General features: G+C 41.1%; 1 protein-coding gene across 2 annotated transcripts in view; it reads right to left on the bottom strand.

Moving 5' to 3' along the window:
- The window catches only part of TMTC1 (transmembrane O-mannosyltransferase targeting cadherins 1), a 231,062-nt gene extending 222,011 nt beyond the window's left edge, over positions 1–9,051 (bottom strand). For both annotated transcript variants that reach the window (XM_074325860.1, XM_074325861.1), the window contains exon 1: positions 8,563–9,051. In XM_074325860.1, the coding sequence (XP_074181961.1) occupies positions 8,563–8,864 (302 nt within the window). In that variant the 5' untranslated portion in view covers positions 8,865–9,051. The remainder of the gene's footprint in view (positions 1–8,562) is intronic.
- Between the last annotated feature and the right edge of the window lie 6,624 nt (positions 9,052–15,675).

Below are 15,675 nucleotides of genomic sequence, written 5' to 3'. Positions count from 1 at the left end.
CAGGTAGCAGTGACGGTTACTGAAGCAAAGAGGGTAAGAGAGTAGGAATGAAACATGGAGGAGTGACTGCTATTTTAGATCGGGTAGCCAGGCAAGGGCTCTGTGATGAAACTAAAGGTGGTGAGAGAGCAAGCAGTGCACAGATCTGTGGAAGAGCATCCCAGGAAGAAGAAACAAGTGCAAAGGCCTGGTAGCAGCACATGGGGCCTGTACAGGAAGAGGAACGCTGTTCACGGAATGCTGACGTAGAGAGAATGAGGTGGAGATTGGCAAACTAAAGGTCAGAGAAGTGGCCAGGGGTCAGATCAAACAGGGCTTGGTAGAACAGAAACCATGTCTTATCATTTGGAAAAGGAACACTGCCATTGTTTTGGCATAATCAAGCATTCCTCACAGTCCTTTTGAAGTGGAATAACCACATATTCAGTTAGGAAAAACATGAATGTAGCTCCAAAGGTAGATAGAGAAGACATTTGTTGATTTAAAAAGAAAAAAAAAAAAGACTATTTCAGAAGATGATCTCTAAGCCTTCATTCAGAGACTTACCTTTAAAAACCCTCATGATCCAAAACATATTCCTCTCATTTTACATCCCTCCTACACTACCAGACTATAGTCTAAAGCCTATCTTACGTCTAAAGCATACCCAACAGGCAGCAATCAACTTCCTCCTCCTGGGGTTTTTATAATAACCTTAGTTCAGCATGAAATTTTCAGAAGCCATTTTTAAATTTTTTCTCTAGAAAATCTTTCTTGTCTCCAATCATATTTTTCCTTGGCTATTTTATTTATCATTGAACATCTTAGACAATCTAGTCAAATATCCTAAACAATCTTCACTTGTTTCCTATCACAGACATAGAAAATAAACTTATCAGTCTTGTAGCAATAGATTATCTCAAAATGAATTCACAGACAGGTCAAGTCAAAAGGAACAGAACCAGAAAGATGATGCCACCATTTCTCTTTGGTTTTGGGAAGAGCGACTAGAGTTGATTTTCATAGTTGGCATATCATTTGTGACTAAAAGATACAAACTGCTGCAAAAATCTCTCAAGATCCAAACATCAAAAGGCTGCAAATCCTCACAGCTGCACATATTAAGATATTCTATTTTTTAACTCTGACATTTTAAACCACCCACTTCCACTCCTATGGTTTATATTCCCATCAGAAGCCTTCCATAAAATAAAACTTTATAGCAAACTAGTAGAATACTATAATCTAACAGCCTAACCACAGAGAAAATGAATCGAAGGTCCTTCAATGTGCCTTAGTTTCCCCATCTTTAACATGGAAAAACCAATGGTTCTTTCTTATTGAAGGAAACTTTGAATTGCTTCCTGATATGGAATGGCACAGCTAACAATCCAATAGGAGCTTGTTCTCAAGACGAAGGGCATAGCGAGGAAATAAAATAAAAAAGCTAAGCACCTTTCAAATCAATCAAGGCCATTGTTCAAGACGGGGGTTATGGGCATCCTGGGTTTGGGTTCTCTGTCAATTCAGTGTCTACAGAGTGATTTAATGTGTTTCTCCTGATTCCAAAATTAAAAACAGGTCATGGCCAGTGAAGGATAAAGAAGCAAAATAAAAAAAGATTACTGCTGCAGATTAAGTTTTCACAGATGTTTTGATTCCACTACAATGGTCCAAAAATATTCCTGTGTGTCCTTGGAAATGATCATATGAAAAGACTGAATATAAAATTTGACTAGAAACAGAAATTCATTAGAATTCTCAATTCACTTCCAGGAGCACAAAATTCCATTTGTATCCGTTAAGGTTTGACCAGATAAGCGGAACCACCAAGAATGATATAGCAAAGGGGATTTACTATACAGATTTGACCTTTCACAACTGTGGGAGCTGGTTATATAGCCTCTGTAAGGCTGCTGCTTCTGTGTCCATAACAGAAGTCGAAAGCGAGCAGGGCAGGCAATTGGGAAGGGAGGAAGGATGGACTAGAAGGAGGGGAAAGGAAAGATGACCTGGAACCCGAAAGATGAACTACAATATACCTCTGCTTCTCATAACCTCTAAGATTCCAACTTTAATGATATGAGTGGCTTGCAAACAGGCTGGCATTCTTTCCCACAAAGCTGCACACATACACCTGCACCATGATTCCAAGTAGTGAAAGGAGATCTGGAAAGTTCTTGAGGAGCTGCAGACCTAGCTGCGATGGCAGGTTAGCCAGTGTCTGTGACAACCACGTACGAGGCTGCAACAGCACCAAAACCTACAGCAACCTTCTGAGTTCTAGCAATACGGCCACTTCACTTTCACTTTCCAAATCTCAAAGAAATATCCCGTGTCCAACTCTAACCCAGTACAATACAGGAAAGGAATTTCCAAGAAACACAGTTCCAGTTTAACTAAATTGACATAGTACAAAGCCACCACATCTTGGCAAGCTACCTTCATTGCACCCTGCCTCCCAAAATGGAAAAGTAGACAAGCTAATCTATTTCTTCATTACAACTTCATTTAGCCCATTTCTTATTTGAGAAGAAGTGTGAATAATATCTTTCTATACAAGTAAGCACCTTTATAGTAACAACCACTATGCATTTCTACTTATCTATATATTTATTTATTTAGGGAATTTCTAGCTCTCAGTATGAGTGACATTCATTCAATGAATCAAATATAGAAGTAATAAACCACTTTTAATAAAAAATAGGTTTGAATTTTACACTGGGAAAGACCCTGTGAAGAGGATGAAAAGACAAGATATAAAGTAGAAGAAAATGTTTGCCAACCACATATCTAACTAAGGATTTGTACCTATATTATATATAGAAAACTCAAAGCTCAACATTAACAAAATAAAACTCCACTTAGAAAACGAACAAAAGATATGAAGAGACATTTTAACAAAGAGGATATACAGAGGCCAAATAAATACGTGAAAAGATATTCAACACAATCATTAGGAAAATGCAAATTAAAATCACAGTGAGATGACACTACATACCTATTAGAATGACTAAAATAAATAATAGTGACAGTACCAAATGCTGGTAAGGTAGTAGTGAAACTGGATTACTCATACACTGCTGACAGGAAGGTCTGGAAAAGAGTTTGTCAATTTCTTAAAAAACTAAATATGCAACCACGTATGTCCCAGCAATTACACTTCTGGGCATTTATCCCCAGAGAAATAAAAACTTATGTTCACATAAAAATTTATAAATGAATGTTTATAGTACCTATATTTATAATAGCCAAAAACTAGAAACTACCCAGCTGTCCTTCAACAGGTTAATGACTAAACAAATGGTGGTACATCCATACAATGGAATATTACTCAGCAATAAAAAGGAATAAACTATTTATATATGCAACAATCTCAATAAACTCCAGAAAATTACGCTGAGTGCAAAAAAAAAAATCTCATTTTGATCATAGATTATGATTCCACATACAACATTTTGAAATGATAAAATTATAGAGGTGGAGAACAGATTAGTGGTTGTTACGGATTACAAGTCTATAGCTATGATAGGGAAGCACGAAGGATCTTTGTGATAAAAGTGTTCTATATCTTGACTGTGGCAGTAGTCTCAGGAATCTACACAGATGATAAAACGGCGTAGAACTAAATATACACTTAATAAAAATAAAAATATAAGGAGCATATGTAAAACTGCTGAAATCTGAATAAAAGCTATGGGTTGTATCAACATCAATTTCCTGGTTATGAAATTGTACTATGGTTACACAAGATGTCATCACTGGTGGAAATGAATGAAGGATATAAGGGATCTCTATATTATTACTTACAACTGCATGGGAATATATAATAGTCTTAAAATTAAAAGTGCGTTGTTTTTAAATGAGTTTGCAAAGCCAGACAAAGACACTACAAGAAAAGAAAAGTACAGGCCAACATCTCTGATGAGCATAGATGTAAAAATCCTCAACAAAATACCAGCACACCAAATTCAGCAGCACATTAAAACGATCATATGCCGTGAACAAGTGGGTTTTATCACTGGGATGTGAAGCTGGTTTAGCAAATACAAATCAAGTAATGTGATACATCACATTTAACAAAATGAAGGATAAAAATCACATAATTATCATAAATAGATGCAGATAAAACATTTGATGAAATTCAACACCCTTTCATGGTAAAAGACTCCAACAAACTAGGTTTCAAGAGAATTTACCTCGACATAATAAAGAACACTTATGAAAAGCTTACAGCTAAGTTCAGGAACAAGGCAAGAATGCCCACTTGAGTCAATTCTATTTATCTTATTATTGGAAGTCCCAGCCTGAGCAATTAGGCAAGAAAAAGAAAAAGAAAAAAGGCATCTCAATCAGAAAGGAAGAAGTAAAATTATTTCCATTTACAGATGGCATAATCTTATATGTAAAAAACTCTAAAGAGTCCACCAAAAAACTATTAAAACTGATACATGAATTTAGTAAAGCTGCAAGATACAAAATCAACATTAAAAAACCAGCTGCATTTCTATATACTAATAACAAACTATCCAAAACTAAGAAAACAATTCCATTTACTATGACATCAAAAAATAATAAAATACTTAGGAATAAGCTTAGCCAAAGAGGTGAAAAATTGTACACTTAAAACCACAAATCATTGATAAAAAAAGAAAGAAAGAAAGAAAGAAAGAAAGAAATAGAAAGACATCCCATGTTCACTGATGGAAAAAATTAATATTGTTAAAATGTCCATACTACCCAAAGCCATCTACAGATTAAACGCAATCCCTATGAAAATCCCAAGTGTATTTTTTATAGAAATAGAAAAAAATAATAAATTTCATATTGAACCACAAAAGACCCTGAATATACAAAGAACAAAGTTCGAGACATCACAATTCCTGATTTCAAAATATATTCCAAAGCAATGGTAATTAAAACAGTATGACACTGGTATAAAAATAGACATATAGGCCAATGGAAAAGAAAAGAGAGCCCAGAAATCAACCCATGTATATAGATGCTCAAATGATCTTTGACAAGGGTACCAGGAATACACAATGAAGAAAGGACAGTCTCTTCAATAAATGGGATTGGGAAAAACTTACTCTCCACACACAAAAGAAAGAAACTGGACCCATATCTTATACATACCATACATAAAATTCAATTCAAAATGTATTAGAAATTTAAATGTAAAGCCTGAAACTGTAAAATTCCTATGAGGAAAAAAAATAGGGAACAAAACATGATATTAGGCTTGGCAATAGTTTCTTAGATAAAGCACAAGCAATAAAAGCAAAATTTAACAAGTGAGTGTACATCAATCTAAAAAGCCTCTGCATAGCAAAGAAAACAATCAACAGAGTGAAAAGGCAACCTATGGAATAGGAGAAAATATTCCAAGCCACATATCTGATATGTTATTGATACCTAAAATATATAAGGAACTTCTACAACTCAAAGCAAAAAAGAAAGAAAGAAAAAAAAAAACCAAATAACCAATGATTTAAAAACGGGTGAGGGACTTGAATGGATATTTCTCCAAAGAAGACATACAAATGGCAACTATCACTAATCATCAAAACCCAATCATGCAAATAAATCATATACTAATCATGCAAATCAAAATCACAATGAGATATCACCTTATACTTGTTAGGACAGCTTTTATGAAAAAAGCAAAAGACAGCAAGTGTTGGCAAGGATATGGAGAAACTGGAAACCTTGTACTCTACTGGTAGGTAGGCAAAATGGTGCAGTCCCTACGGAAAATAAGATAGAGGTTCCTTAAAACACTAAAAGTATAATTATGATATGATCCACCAATCCTATTTCTGAGAATATATCCAAAAGAACTGAAATCAGGATCTTGAAGAGATATGTGCATTCCCCTGTTCATTGCAGCATTATTCACAGTAACCAAGATAAGGAAACAACCAAATGTCCATCGTCGGATGAATGGATACAGAAAGGTGGTATAATACATACAATGAAATATTATTCAGACTTAAAAAAAGAAGGAAATCCTGCCATATGTGGCAACATAGATGAACCTGGAGGACAATATGTTAAGTGAAACATGCCAGTCCCAGAAGTCCCCTCATGTGATGCATCTAAAATAGTCAAGCTCATAGAAGCAGATCCTAATACTGTGGTTGCCAAGAGCGGGGTTGGGTGGCGGGGAGGAGTTGCTCTTCAACAGGTAAATAGTTTCAATTACTCAAGAGGCGTTAAGTGCTAGACATCTGCTGTACAACACTGTGCCTATAGTTAACCATACTGGGTTGTGCACTTAAAATTTTGTTAAGATGGTAGATCTCATATTGTGATAAGTTCTTACCACAATATAAATAAATAAATAAAGGTTTTGAATTCTCAAAGATTTTTGCTCAAACAGTCCTAACTTCAGTTAAAATTGTTTGCATATATTTACAAGACAGCTTTGTGTTTTCACCAACTATGTAATATAAAAAATCATAAAGACATAATTAAGCTATACAAAGTGCCTAGGCCAATGCTTGGTTCACACTGAATAGTTAATAAGTGGGATTTCCTGCCCTTCCTTGCAACAATCTTTGGGGTTGTGTGGGTCTAGCACCATCGACGTCGTCCCTTACACATGTCCAGCTTTGCTCCACAGCACCAGGGTGCAGTTTCACCTCCGGTGACTGTACAGAAAGCTTCCAGGTCTCATGAAAATCGACTCCTGTGAGTACAGAACGATTAGCTCATTTCTGATTCTGAAGAAGCACCCATCCCTCTCCAATTAGTGCTCTGCTGCACACTAGATGTGCAACTCAATCTTCTCAAAATAATTTTTTTAATTATACCTTACATAGCCAGTGAGATACACTATACCAAAAACAATGCAACTTAGACACCAAGCTGCTTTTTATAATCAGTGATTACCACAGAGTTGCCCCCTGCCCCTAACTCTCCTTTTCCTTTGCCCTGTTCTGCCAAATGCCTGCTCATTTTCCTTTTCATTAATGGCCTTGCAGCATTGTCTACTCCTTCCCTCCACACCCCTCTCTTCTGCAATCTCCTGCATGAATTAAAAAAAAAAAAGTGAAGAAGTGAAAACAGCTCTCACCCTCCACCAGGTGGGCAGAAGTCTTTGACCTTGACCTTTGAAAATGGAAAACGCTCAGAACAGGGACCCAGATGGTCTCCAGGACTGTCCTAAGTCCAGCACACCTCATGCTATGGGATTCCACACCTTAAATTAACCAATAACCCTCACTGTAGTAAAAGAAAAAGCAGGTCAATTAGAAGTTAAACATTTATATTTGTACCATCTAAGGAAATTTTAAGAAATATTTGGAAAACTGAAAGTATGAGCAACTCACTCAATAGCTGCAGTTATCTGTCAGCTGAAAATCAAAACCACTTTCCAAGAGGACAAATGTTTATAAAATATTCTCTTCTGAGTCAAATGTGCAGTTTCCTCACCCACCCTCCTTAAGACATTAAACTTTCAATGGAAGAATTAAGTCAGAAGCCCAGGAATTGTTGCCAATTGCTGTGGTTTCCTTTTCGAAGTCATCAGAGCCACCTGTCAGGAGACCTTGGCCTCCTAGCCAGTGCAGGCTTTGTGAGACGCCTACCCTGTCTCCAATGATAATTACCATAAAGACGGGTTTCATATTACATCCATTAGAAAAGGTTTAAAACGCTGATGATCCTGAACCCACGTTATTTCAACAGTTTTGTCCGAGATATTATAAGCTTCAATATTGAGCCAAATTAGAAGGGGTTGACTCAAGCTCCTGACAAATGAGAAAGCACTTCCCCCAAGTCAGCCCTTCTCCCTTTCCATTTAAAGCTCGCCTTCTTTTAAATTCAACAAAATTCTCCACCCTACAAAAACCTGGCGTTCTCTTGGGTCCCTTTACTCTTTATCCACCCCAGAAACGCTGAATCATGACTCCGAGGTTGTAAAAGAAAAACTATTTCGACTGGGACGCCAGGATCCCCAGAGGGTCCCACGCTTCTGCATTCCCTTGTCTGTCACCTTTTTCTCCCAGAGCAGCCGATGTTGCAGGTCGGGAGAGATCCTCTGTGGACTCTCCTGCTCTTCCCCAAAACCCAAGCAGCCCTGGCAGCTCATGGCTCCCGCCTCGTCTCCTCGGAACGCGACCCCTAAAGAACTGATCCACTCCCCATCTTCAAAGCCGCAAAACCACCTCTGAGAAAGTCCCAACTTGGAAGCATCACTACCACAGCCACCCGTCTAGAACGCCTCTGACCACCGATCTCCCTTGACCAAGGTCCGGCAGGGGTGGGGTGTGCGGGGGCAGCTCTTCCAACACCCCCTCCCAGCCCTGGTGCGAGAGGAGCCCGCCGAGAGTGCAGACTCTTGAGAAACTCGATCCCAACTCCCCAGCCCGCACCTCCAGAACCGCGCCTGCAGTCCAGAGAAGAGGGGCCGAGGTCCACGGAGCAGTGGCGTGGACAGCCTGGAGACGAGGGAAACGTGGAGGGGAAGGGGCAGCAAGAAAAGAAACGCCGCTCAAGCCAGTCCCGCAACTTCTCTCAGCCCTGCTCGGAGGGTACGGAGAAACAGCGGCGGCTGCGAGCGCGAGAGGAGGGACTCACTTGAAGGTGAGGACGCAGAGCGGCCGGTAGGACTTGTGGCTGGTGTTCTCGGCCATGCCCTTGCCCCAGAAGTCGTTGGTGAAGATGCCCCAACGGAGCGGGGCGCCGGGCCGCACGTCGGGGTTGTTCACGATCGCCCACACGTCGTCGTGCACGAACTCGCCCTGCAGGGAGCGGCCGTAGCACAGGCAGCTCGCACCGGCCAGCAGCGCCGCAGCCCCGGCCGGCGCGAGTCCGCAGCCCCGCCGCCGGGAGGGCGCACGGTCCCCGCTGCCGCCTCGGGCAGAGCTTGTCACCACCATCGTGCCGCCACCGCCACAGCTGCCCTGGCCTCTCCCGGGTGTCTGGCATCCTCCCCAGCCGGGGCCCCGGCGGCGCACAGCAGCTGCCCGAAGGTGGGCTCGGGCATGGTGCGGCGGCCGCTGGACCTGCCGCTGGCGCCCCGCGCTCTGCCGCCTCCTGCGCCGCGGAGTTGGCCCAGCTGCAAATAAACAGCAGTCCCCCCGCCTCCCCCGGCCATCGCCACCTCCTCCGCCCCACTGCGCATGCCCCGCTCCCGCTGGCCTCCACCCCCCCCAACCCCCCCTCCCGCTTTCCCAATCCCGGGACTAGGGCAGCTCGCGCCACACACACCCCAGCAGCCCCCTCTCGCTCCTCTCTAGCTGCGGGTCTCTGCCCGCGGGAGCTGCGTCCCCAGCGACAAGAGTTCGAGTGCAGGTGGAGCGGGGGTCACGGCACGGGATTGTCGGGAGAGGTGGGGACGGGCACCTGAGGTCCCGCCTGCTGTCTGGCGATGCTCACCTCCCCTTCCCATCCACTACCCCGGGAACGGGACTGGGGTGGCCCTCACCCGGCGGGCACCTCCGGGCCGTGGTCAGGGCGGGCTTAGCAAAGGCGCGGCCTGAAACCCCTGCACCGCACCCTCTGAGAAAAAAGTGGCTGCTGCCTCCCGGGAAGTTCCTGGCTTTTCAGCACCCCGGACAACAGCAGCGGCGGTGCCGGGGTACAAGCTCACCCCCCCGCCCGGCACCCGCGTTTGCGTCTGGTCGCCCTCACCGCATGCCCTTCTCCGGGCTTTCTGTCCCCCACCCGGCGCTGTGTCCTGCGGTTGCAGCCTCAGGTGGAGAAGACCGCGGAGAGATGGAGCTTTCTAAGCCCATTTCCGAAAACCACGAGAAAGGGTCTCCCTGGCTGAGGGCTTCCTGCACGCCCTGCCCGGTTCGTTCAGAGGCATCACGGGCTGTTTTCCTTTTCCTCCCACTGCGCTGCTCGCTCTGATAAAAAGTGCCAGGTTCGATTTTTGGTTTGGGTCTGGACGCTGATTTGGCTTCCGAAACACTTCTCCTCGTTTTATTTTTTACTGAAACTCGAGATAATACGGGAGATGCAGAGCAAACTACTTTTTCTTCCCATCTGAGCGGATCAGTTGGGTCTGATAATTATTTCCTGAGCTGTGGGCGTGTTTGTATGGTTCCTGTTAAGTCAATACGATTGAAAAAAAAAAAAAAAACTGCGTTAAGGCCACTGACTTTGGCTCCCAATCTTCCTATTTTTCCGAAAGGTTTTCTTTGAAAAAATATATATATACTAATTATAATATGTAAATAGGTATCCCAGAGCGATGATTACTGGAATTTCTCCAGGTTTGAAAACTCTGTTAACTCTTTGAGGCCCCTTGTAAATTCCCATTGCTGTGTGTTACTAAAGTTACTTGGAACTTGACATATCCAGATACAAAAACTTAAAATATGAAATTTGTCATTTTATTCCCATCCCTCCAAAATCCTTAAAAAGTTCCTCAATCTAAAATATAGATAGATAGATAGATAGATAGATGATAGTAAAATAAAATACGGACATTGTTCTTACTTATACTGATCATTTGTGTGGCTCTTTACTACACCAATTTATTTTTTTAAATTTAAAGATATACCTGAACAGTTGAAAACTCAATGAATTAAGACAAACATATGCCAAGTTCTGCGTGTGTGTGTGACTTGAAAATTAGTGACTGAGAGAAATGTTTTCATCCTTGAATCAAAACCTTTTGTCCCTTGGTGGATTTAATATCTAAAGTCCACACACACCTGAAGCTACCATCTCCCCACAGAACACACTACAGACTTTCCTTTTTGCTTGCCCATTAATTTAATAAATATATATGAAAGTTATACTCTGTGCTACAATATGCTAAGTATTGGACTGGACTGGATGACCAAAGCTACTCAAAGTGCGTGTGTGTGTGTGTGTGTTTAATACAATAAAAATCTAAGTTTTCAGCTAAGATAGTGAAATTGTCCTTGCTGAAATGAGAGCAGGCATAATAGGCCAATGTATCAATCCTTACCTACAATTAATAAGGGCTTTCTAAAGACAATGTCTTAATCCCAAAGAATGACTCTAATAATAGATTTTTATAGAGAGCAAAACTTTTCTCCCTCAACTCACCCTTAATTCACCGGTGTAGGAGGCACAGCCCTGCCCACCACCTTCTTATCTGAGTTGTTTTCTTTCTTAAGGAGAAAACAGTATCAGAGTTCTCTACAACAATGAAAAGAAGTGAATAAGGACCAGAGCTGAGACTCCGAAAGAAAATAGAAAAGGGAAGACATAAGGGAAACCTCTAAGTGGGATTCCAGGTTTCTGAGTACAGAGTTCATTAAGCTTTCCTCTACGTTCAGTGCCATCTCAAGTCTAGTTAGTTCAAATGATGAATTTGGGATTAATTTACTTGAAAACAGTGAGATACTTCAAGTCATTTTAAGGACAAACTAATAAGTAAGTGCTTTTTAAAATTAAACAGTTCCTTTATAGCTGCTTCTTTTCCTGATTCTGTACAGGTCTGCATCACAGGAAAACACTATAAAAGTATTAATGTCAGGTTTACATTGATATGCCAGCCCATTATTTCTTCTGCTTCTCTCTTGAGGTGTAAAGCACTCATCTTGGCTAATAAAGGGACCAAAAGGAAATTAGATTTAATTCGTGTTACTTAGTCTCTGATCATTTTAAAGGATTTATAATTAGAGCAATATTACCTTCTAAGACACCTTTTGTCCACTCAGAGCAACTCTAAACATAAATTATGATGAAGTACCTCTCCAAGGCTCATACAGATTAAGTCATTCATCCAAATTAAAATGGACCAGATTCCTAAAAGAAATGAGGCCACAACTAAAAATAAATCAAGGGCAAGTAGGTATTTTAATAAAACAAATTTCAAATGACTGCCCACTGTGCTTTGTCAGCCTGATACACCTGTTCAGGTATACCCTATGTAAAGGAACAAGTGCATTGTTATAAAGGCAGAAATTCAGGAAAAGAGCTGATAATATAACTTACGTTTTTTTTTTAAAAATGTTTTTTTGTTATCTAGTTATTTAACTATGATCTATTCGTGAATAAAACACAGAAAACTAGAAAAAAGAAGAAAATGAAAATACACCTACCCCACTGCCCCGTGGGCCTAGCCTAGGACAGGCAACCTGCACCCTAAGAAGCTGGCCCAGCACCTGTCTGGGCAATATGAGACAGTCTAAGGTGCCATGTGGTCTAAAGAATGGCTATGCGCAGACCAGGGCCCAGTCTGGTGGCCGCAATGGCAGCAGCAGAAGCAGCAACCCTAGAAAAGGGGAAGGGGTTCATAGGGAGGTAAACTGGCTTCCCCTTCCCTCCCTGGAGCCCATCTTTATAGCATCTGCACAGAATTAAATTAAAGAATATCAAAACTGATTGTGATCTTGCAATCTCTGGCTCACAGGCAATAAACTTTGTCAGCAAATTACTACAAGATAAAAGCATACACATGTACATTGCAATAAAGCATATCAAGTACTTACTAGACTTCTTCAAAGAGTTTAGAATCTCTGGTTTTGAAAACTGCTACAATGTTGCAAAGCAAATGTCTGCAGTCTTAGAAACAGAAATTAAATTTTAAGATTAGTGTCTACCACAGAAAAACAATATTTTCATATAAATGAAATTTTAATTATGTACTTTTTTATTTTAATTATATATAAATCAAAAAGCCACTTTTAGTTTCTTGTACAACCTCCATAATTTACAGAAAATGTCAGAGGAAACACTAAAATGCTGTTTTATAAATTTACAATTAAAATTAAATTCAGATTTACATCAAAGTGATTTGCATGACGTGGTAATCTTTTTAGAAAATTTATTCCATCAGAATCATCAGCTCTAGAAGTACTATAATTGATATTTTGAAATAATTTATCAGGAATTCATCCCAATATTATCATAGTAACAATTGAACAGAAAGATGCTTCTCAAAATTAAAGCGTATCAAAAAAAAAGTATTGATTCATAGCATTTGCTGAATTTCATTGTGTAAATATTCTTACCATGGTCATTTTCAGGCTAGCACTGTGATGCCACTTAACAGAGAGATGGGAAGACATGCATAGTAGCCTATCCTTCTACAGTATTTTCACCATACAGATACAGTAGATATAAATTAGACCAAGAGCATATCAATAGTAAAATATAGTAAATAATTAGAAAATGATGAGTTTTGAGCAATCATCTTTGGTTTTCATCTAATTTACATAACTATAAGTTTATATAACTTAATTGCTTTTCAATGGCTATGCTTACCAATGAGCTTACAAAATTTCTAAAAATTAACCATCAGTTTTTGTGAACTAGTTATGAGTTGACTCTAGCACACAATCTGATGAAATAAGATTGGCCATTATTGATATGACAAGTTTGAATTTGAGTGATGAGTCTGGGCAGGGGAGGAGTGAGGGGTCATTACACTAGAGTAGTGAAGAATTAGCCTTATCTAAAGAGAGGTCTGGCCTCTGCCCTTGGCTACTAGGAGATAATCGCTAAGTCCCTGGAATGTCCTGCCTGACAGGAGGGTCTTTGTTTGCTGGGGGCTTTGGCCACTGGACAGTCTAACAATGTGGTTTATCATGGGAGCTCTGGGCCACACAGTGTCAGTTCTGGCCTCTGGGGGAACTGGAGACCAAAGATATTAGCCTGACCTCTGGGAGGAGCTAATAACTAAAGGTCAGCCATGCAGGCAGTACATGATGAGCCCCAATAAAACCTCAGGACACTCAAGTCTCAGGTTAGCTTCCCTGCTTGGCAATACTCTGTGCATTTGCCACACATTATTGCAAGGAAAGTGACGCCTGACGTGATGGAGAGAACACAACAGGAGCTCTGTGCTTAGGACTTCTTCTGGACTCTACCCTGTACACTTCTTTCCTTGGCTGTTTTTCATCTGTATCCTTTCACTGAAACAATCTGTAACCATGAGTATAATAACAGCTTTCGGTGAGTTCTGTGAATCCTTCTAGCAAATTATGTAAAATGAGGATGGTCTTGGTAACCTTCTAAGTTTGCAATTGGTGTCAGAAGTGAGGGCATTCTTGTGAAGACTGTGATCAAACTCTCCTTAACACTACTTTTCTACTTTTAGAGTTTACTATAATACAAAATTTAAAAAACAAACAAACTGGATAGCTACCCACCCCAAGAAGAATGGAGGAAACAGTAGACACCCACAAAGCTATAATGTTAAATCCTCTTCATTTTCCCCATTTAAAATCTTTGGCAAAGACTACAAAAGTAAAACAAAACAAAAAAGAGAAGGAAGGAAGGAAGGAAGGAAGGAAGGAAGGAAGGAAGGAAGGAAGGAAGGAAGGAGGGAGGGAGGGAAGGAAGGAGGGAAGGAGGGAGGGAGGGAGGGAGGGAGGGAGGGAGGGAGGGAGGGAGGGAGGGAAGGAGGGAGGGAGGGAGGGAGGGAGGGAGGGAGGGAAGGAGGGAGAAGGGAGGGAAGGAAGGAGGAAACAGGGAGGGTCAGGAGAAAGATAGAAAGAAGAGAGGGAGAGGGAGGGAGGGGGGAGGGAGGGAGAAAGAGATGGAGGGAAGGAGAAAGGAAACCATAAAAACCTAGAGCCTCTGCATGAGGGCTGCTGAAAAGTTACCTTCAGAAACTCACTTGTGATTGTCAGCTTGTAGATGATGAGGCTCAAAACTAATGACTGTTTTAGAAAAGAAAGAACAAATAATGAGGAAAAATCTAAAAGTTTGGTTGGTCTATATAAAATATTTATTACAGTCATTAATATTAAGTGTTTGCTATTCTATGTCATACAGTAACATTTTGTTTTTAATGTGTTTAATTTAACATGTCACATTTGTTTTTGTTTTATGGGATTATAAAAATGATTTTCTTTAAAGAATTAATTCATTGTTGCCTTACAGCTGCCAAACCGTTTGTTCCCCTGCGCTCTTCCTAGGATTTCACAAGGGAGTTCCTCAGCAAACAGAGGCCCTATGGCGATATATCAGAAAAGCTCCTTTGAGGGGAAGTCTCAGCAAACTGAGACCTGATGGAATTATATCGGTCCCTCCCCTTCAATGGATTCCTTGGAGATGTGCCTGTGTGTGTGTGCGTGTGTGTGCGTGTGTGTGTGTGTGTGTGTGTGTGTGTGAAGGCAAAGTTCAGGCTGGAACACAAGGGGAACTTTCAGAAAGATGGCCAGCAGGCTGCTAACACACAGATCTTGAGATTAACAATCATTACCTCTTTAGAGATTTACCAATAAAAACTGCACGTTGGCCTGATTCGGGGTTCAGTCCCTGAGACTGTCCCCTTGGCCCTTGCTTGCACTCTATTACTGGCTACTGTCTTTTCTTAACCCTGCGCCGCCCTTCTCCCTCCCCACAACCCACATCATGCTGGACGTGACAATTCATCAGCCTTGCAGATGGTCCTAAGGCCCATTCCACCCCCACCCCCCTCTTTAGAGGGTCCAGCTACAGAATTTTGGGGGCCATATGTAAAATGAAAATTGCAAATGAAGGGGCTCCTTGTTCAAAAATGATTAAGAACTTCAAGAGAGTGACAGCAGAGCCTTAAACTACAAGTGGGGTCCTTGCAAGCGCTGTACCCTTCTAAAAACAGGGCCCTGTGTGACTGCACAGGTCACACATCCATGAAACAAGACCTGCTTCTGAGAGACAATCCTGTTCTTCCAAACTAGTTTGAGTACTCTTGGCAAACAATGGCCTGGGGACAGCCAAAATTAGTGGGCTTGGGGCACAAGAGACCTAATAAAATATTTGCCTTAAGCCAAT

This window comes from Rhinolophus sinicus, linkage group LG02 (assembly GCF_036562045.2).
Source record: "Rhinolophus sinicus isolate RSC01 linkage group LG02, ASM3656204v1, whole genome shotgun sequence".
NCBI lineage: Eukaryota > Metazoa > Chordata > Mammalia > Chiroptera > Rhinolophidae > Rhinolophus > Rhinolophus sinicus.
This window is presented reverse-complemented; position numbering and strand designations above follow the sequence as displayed.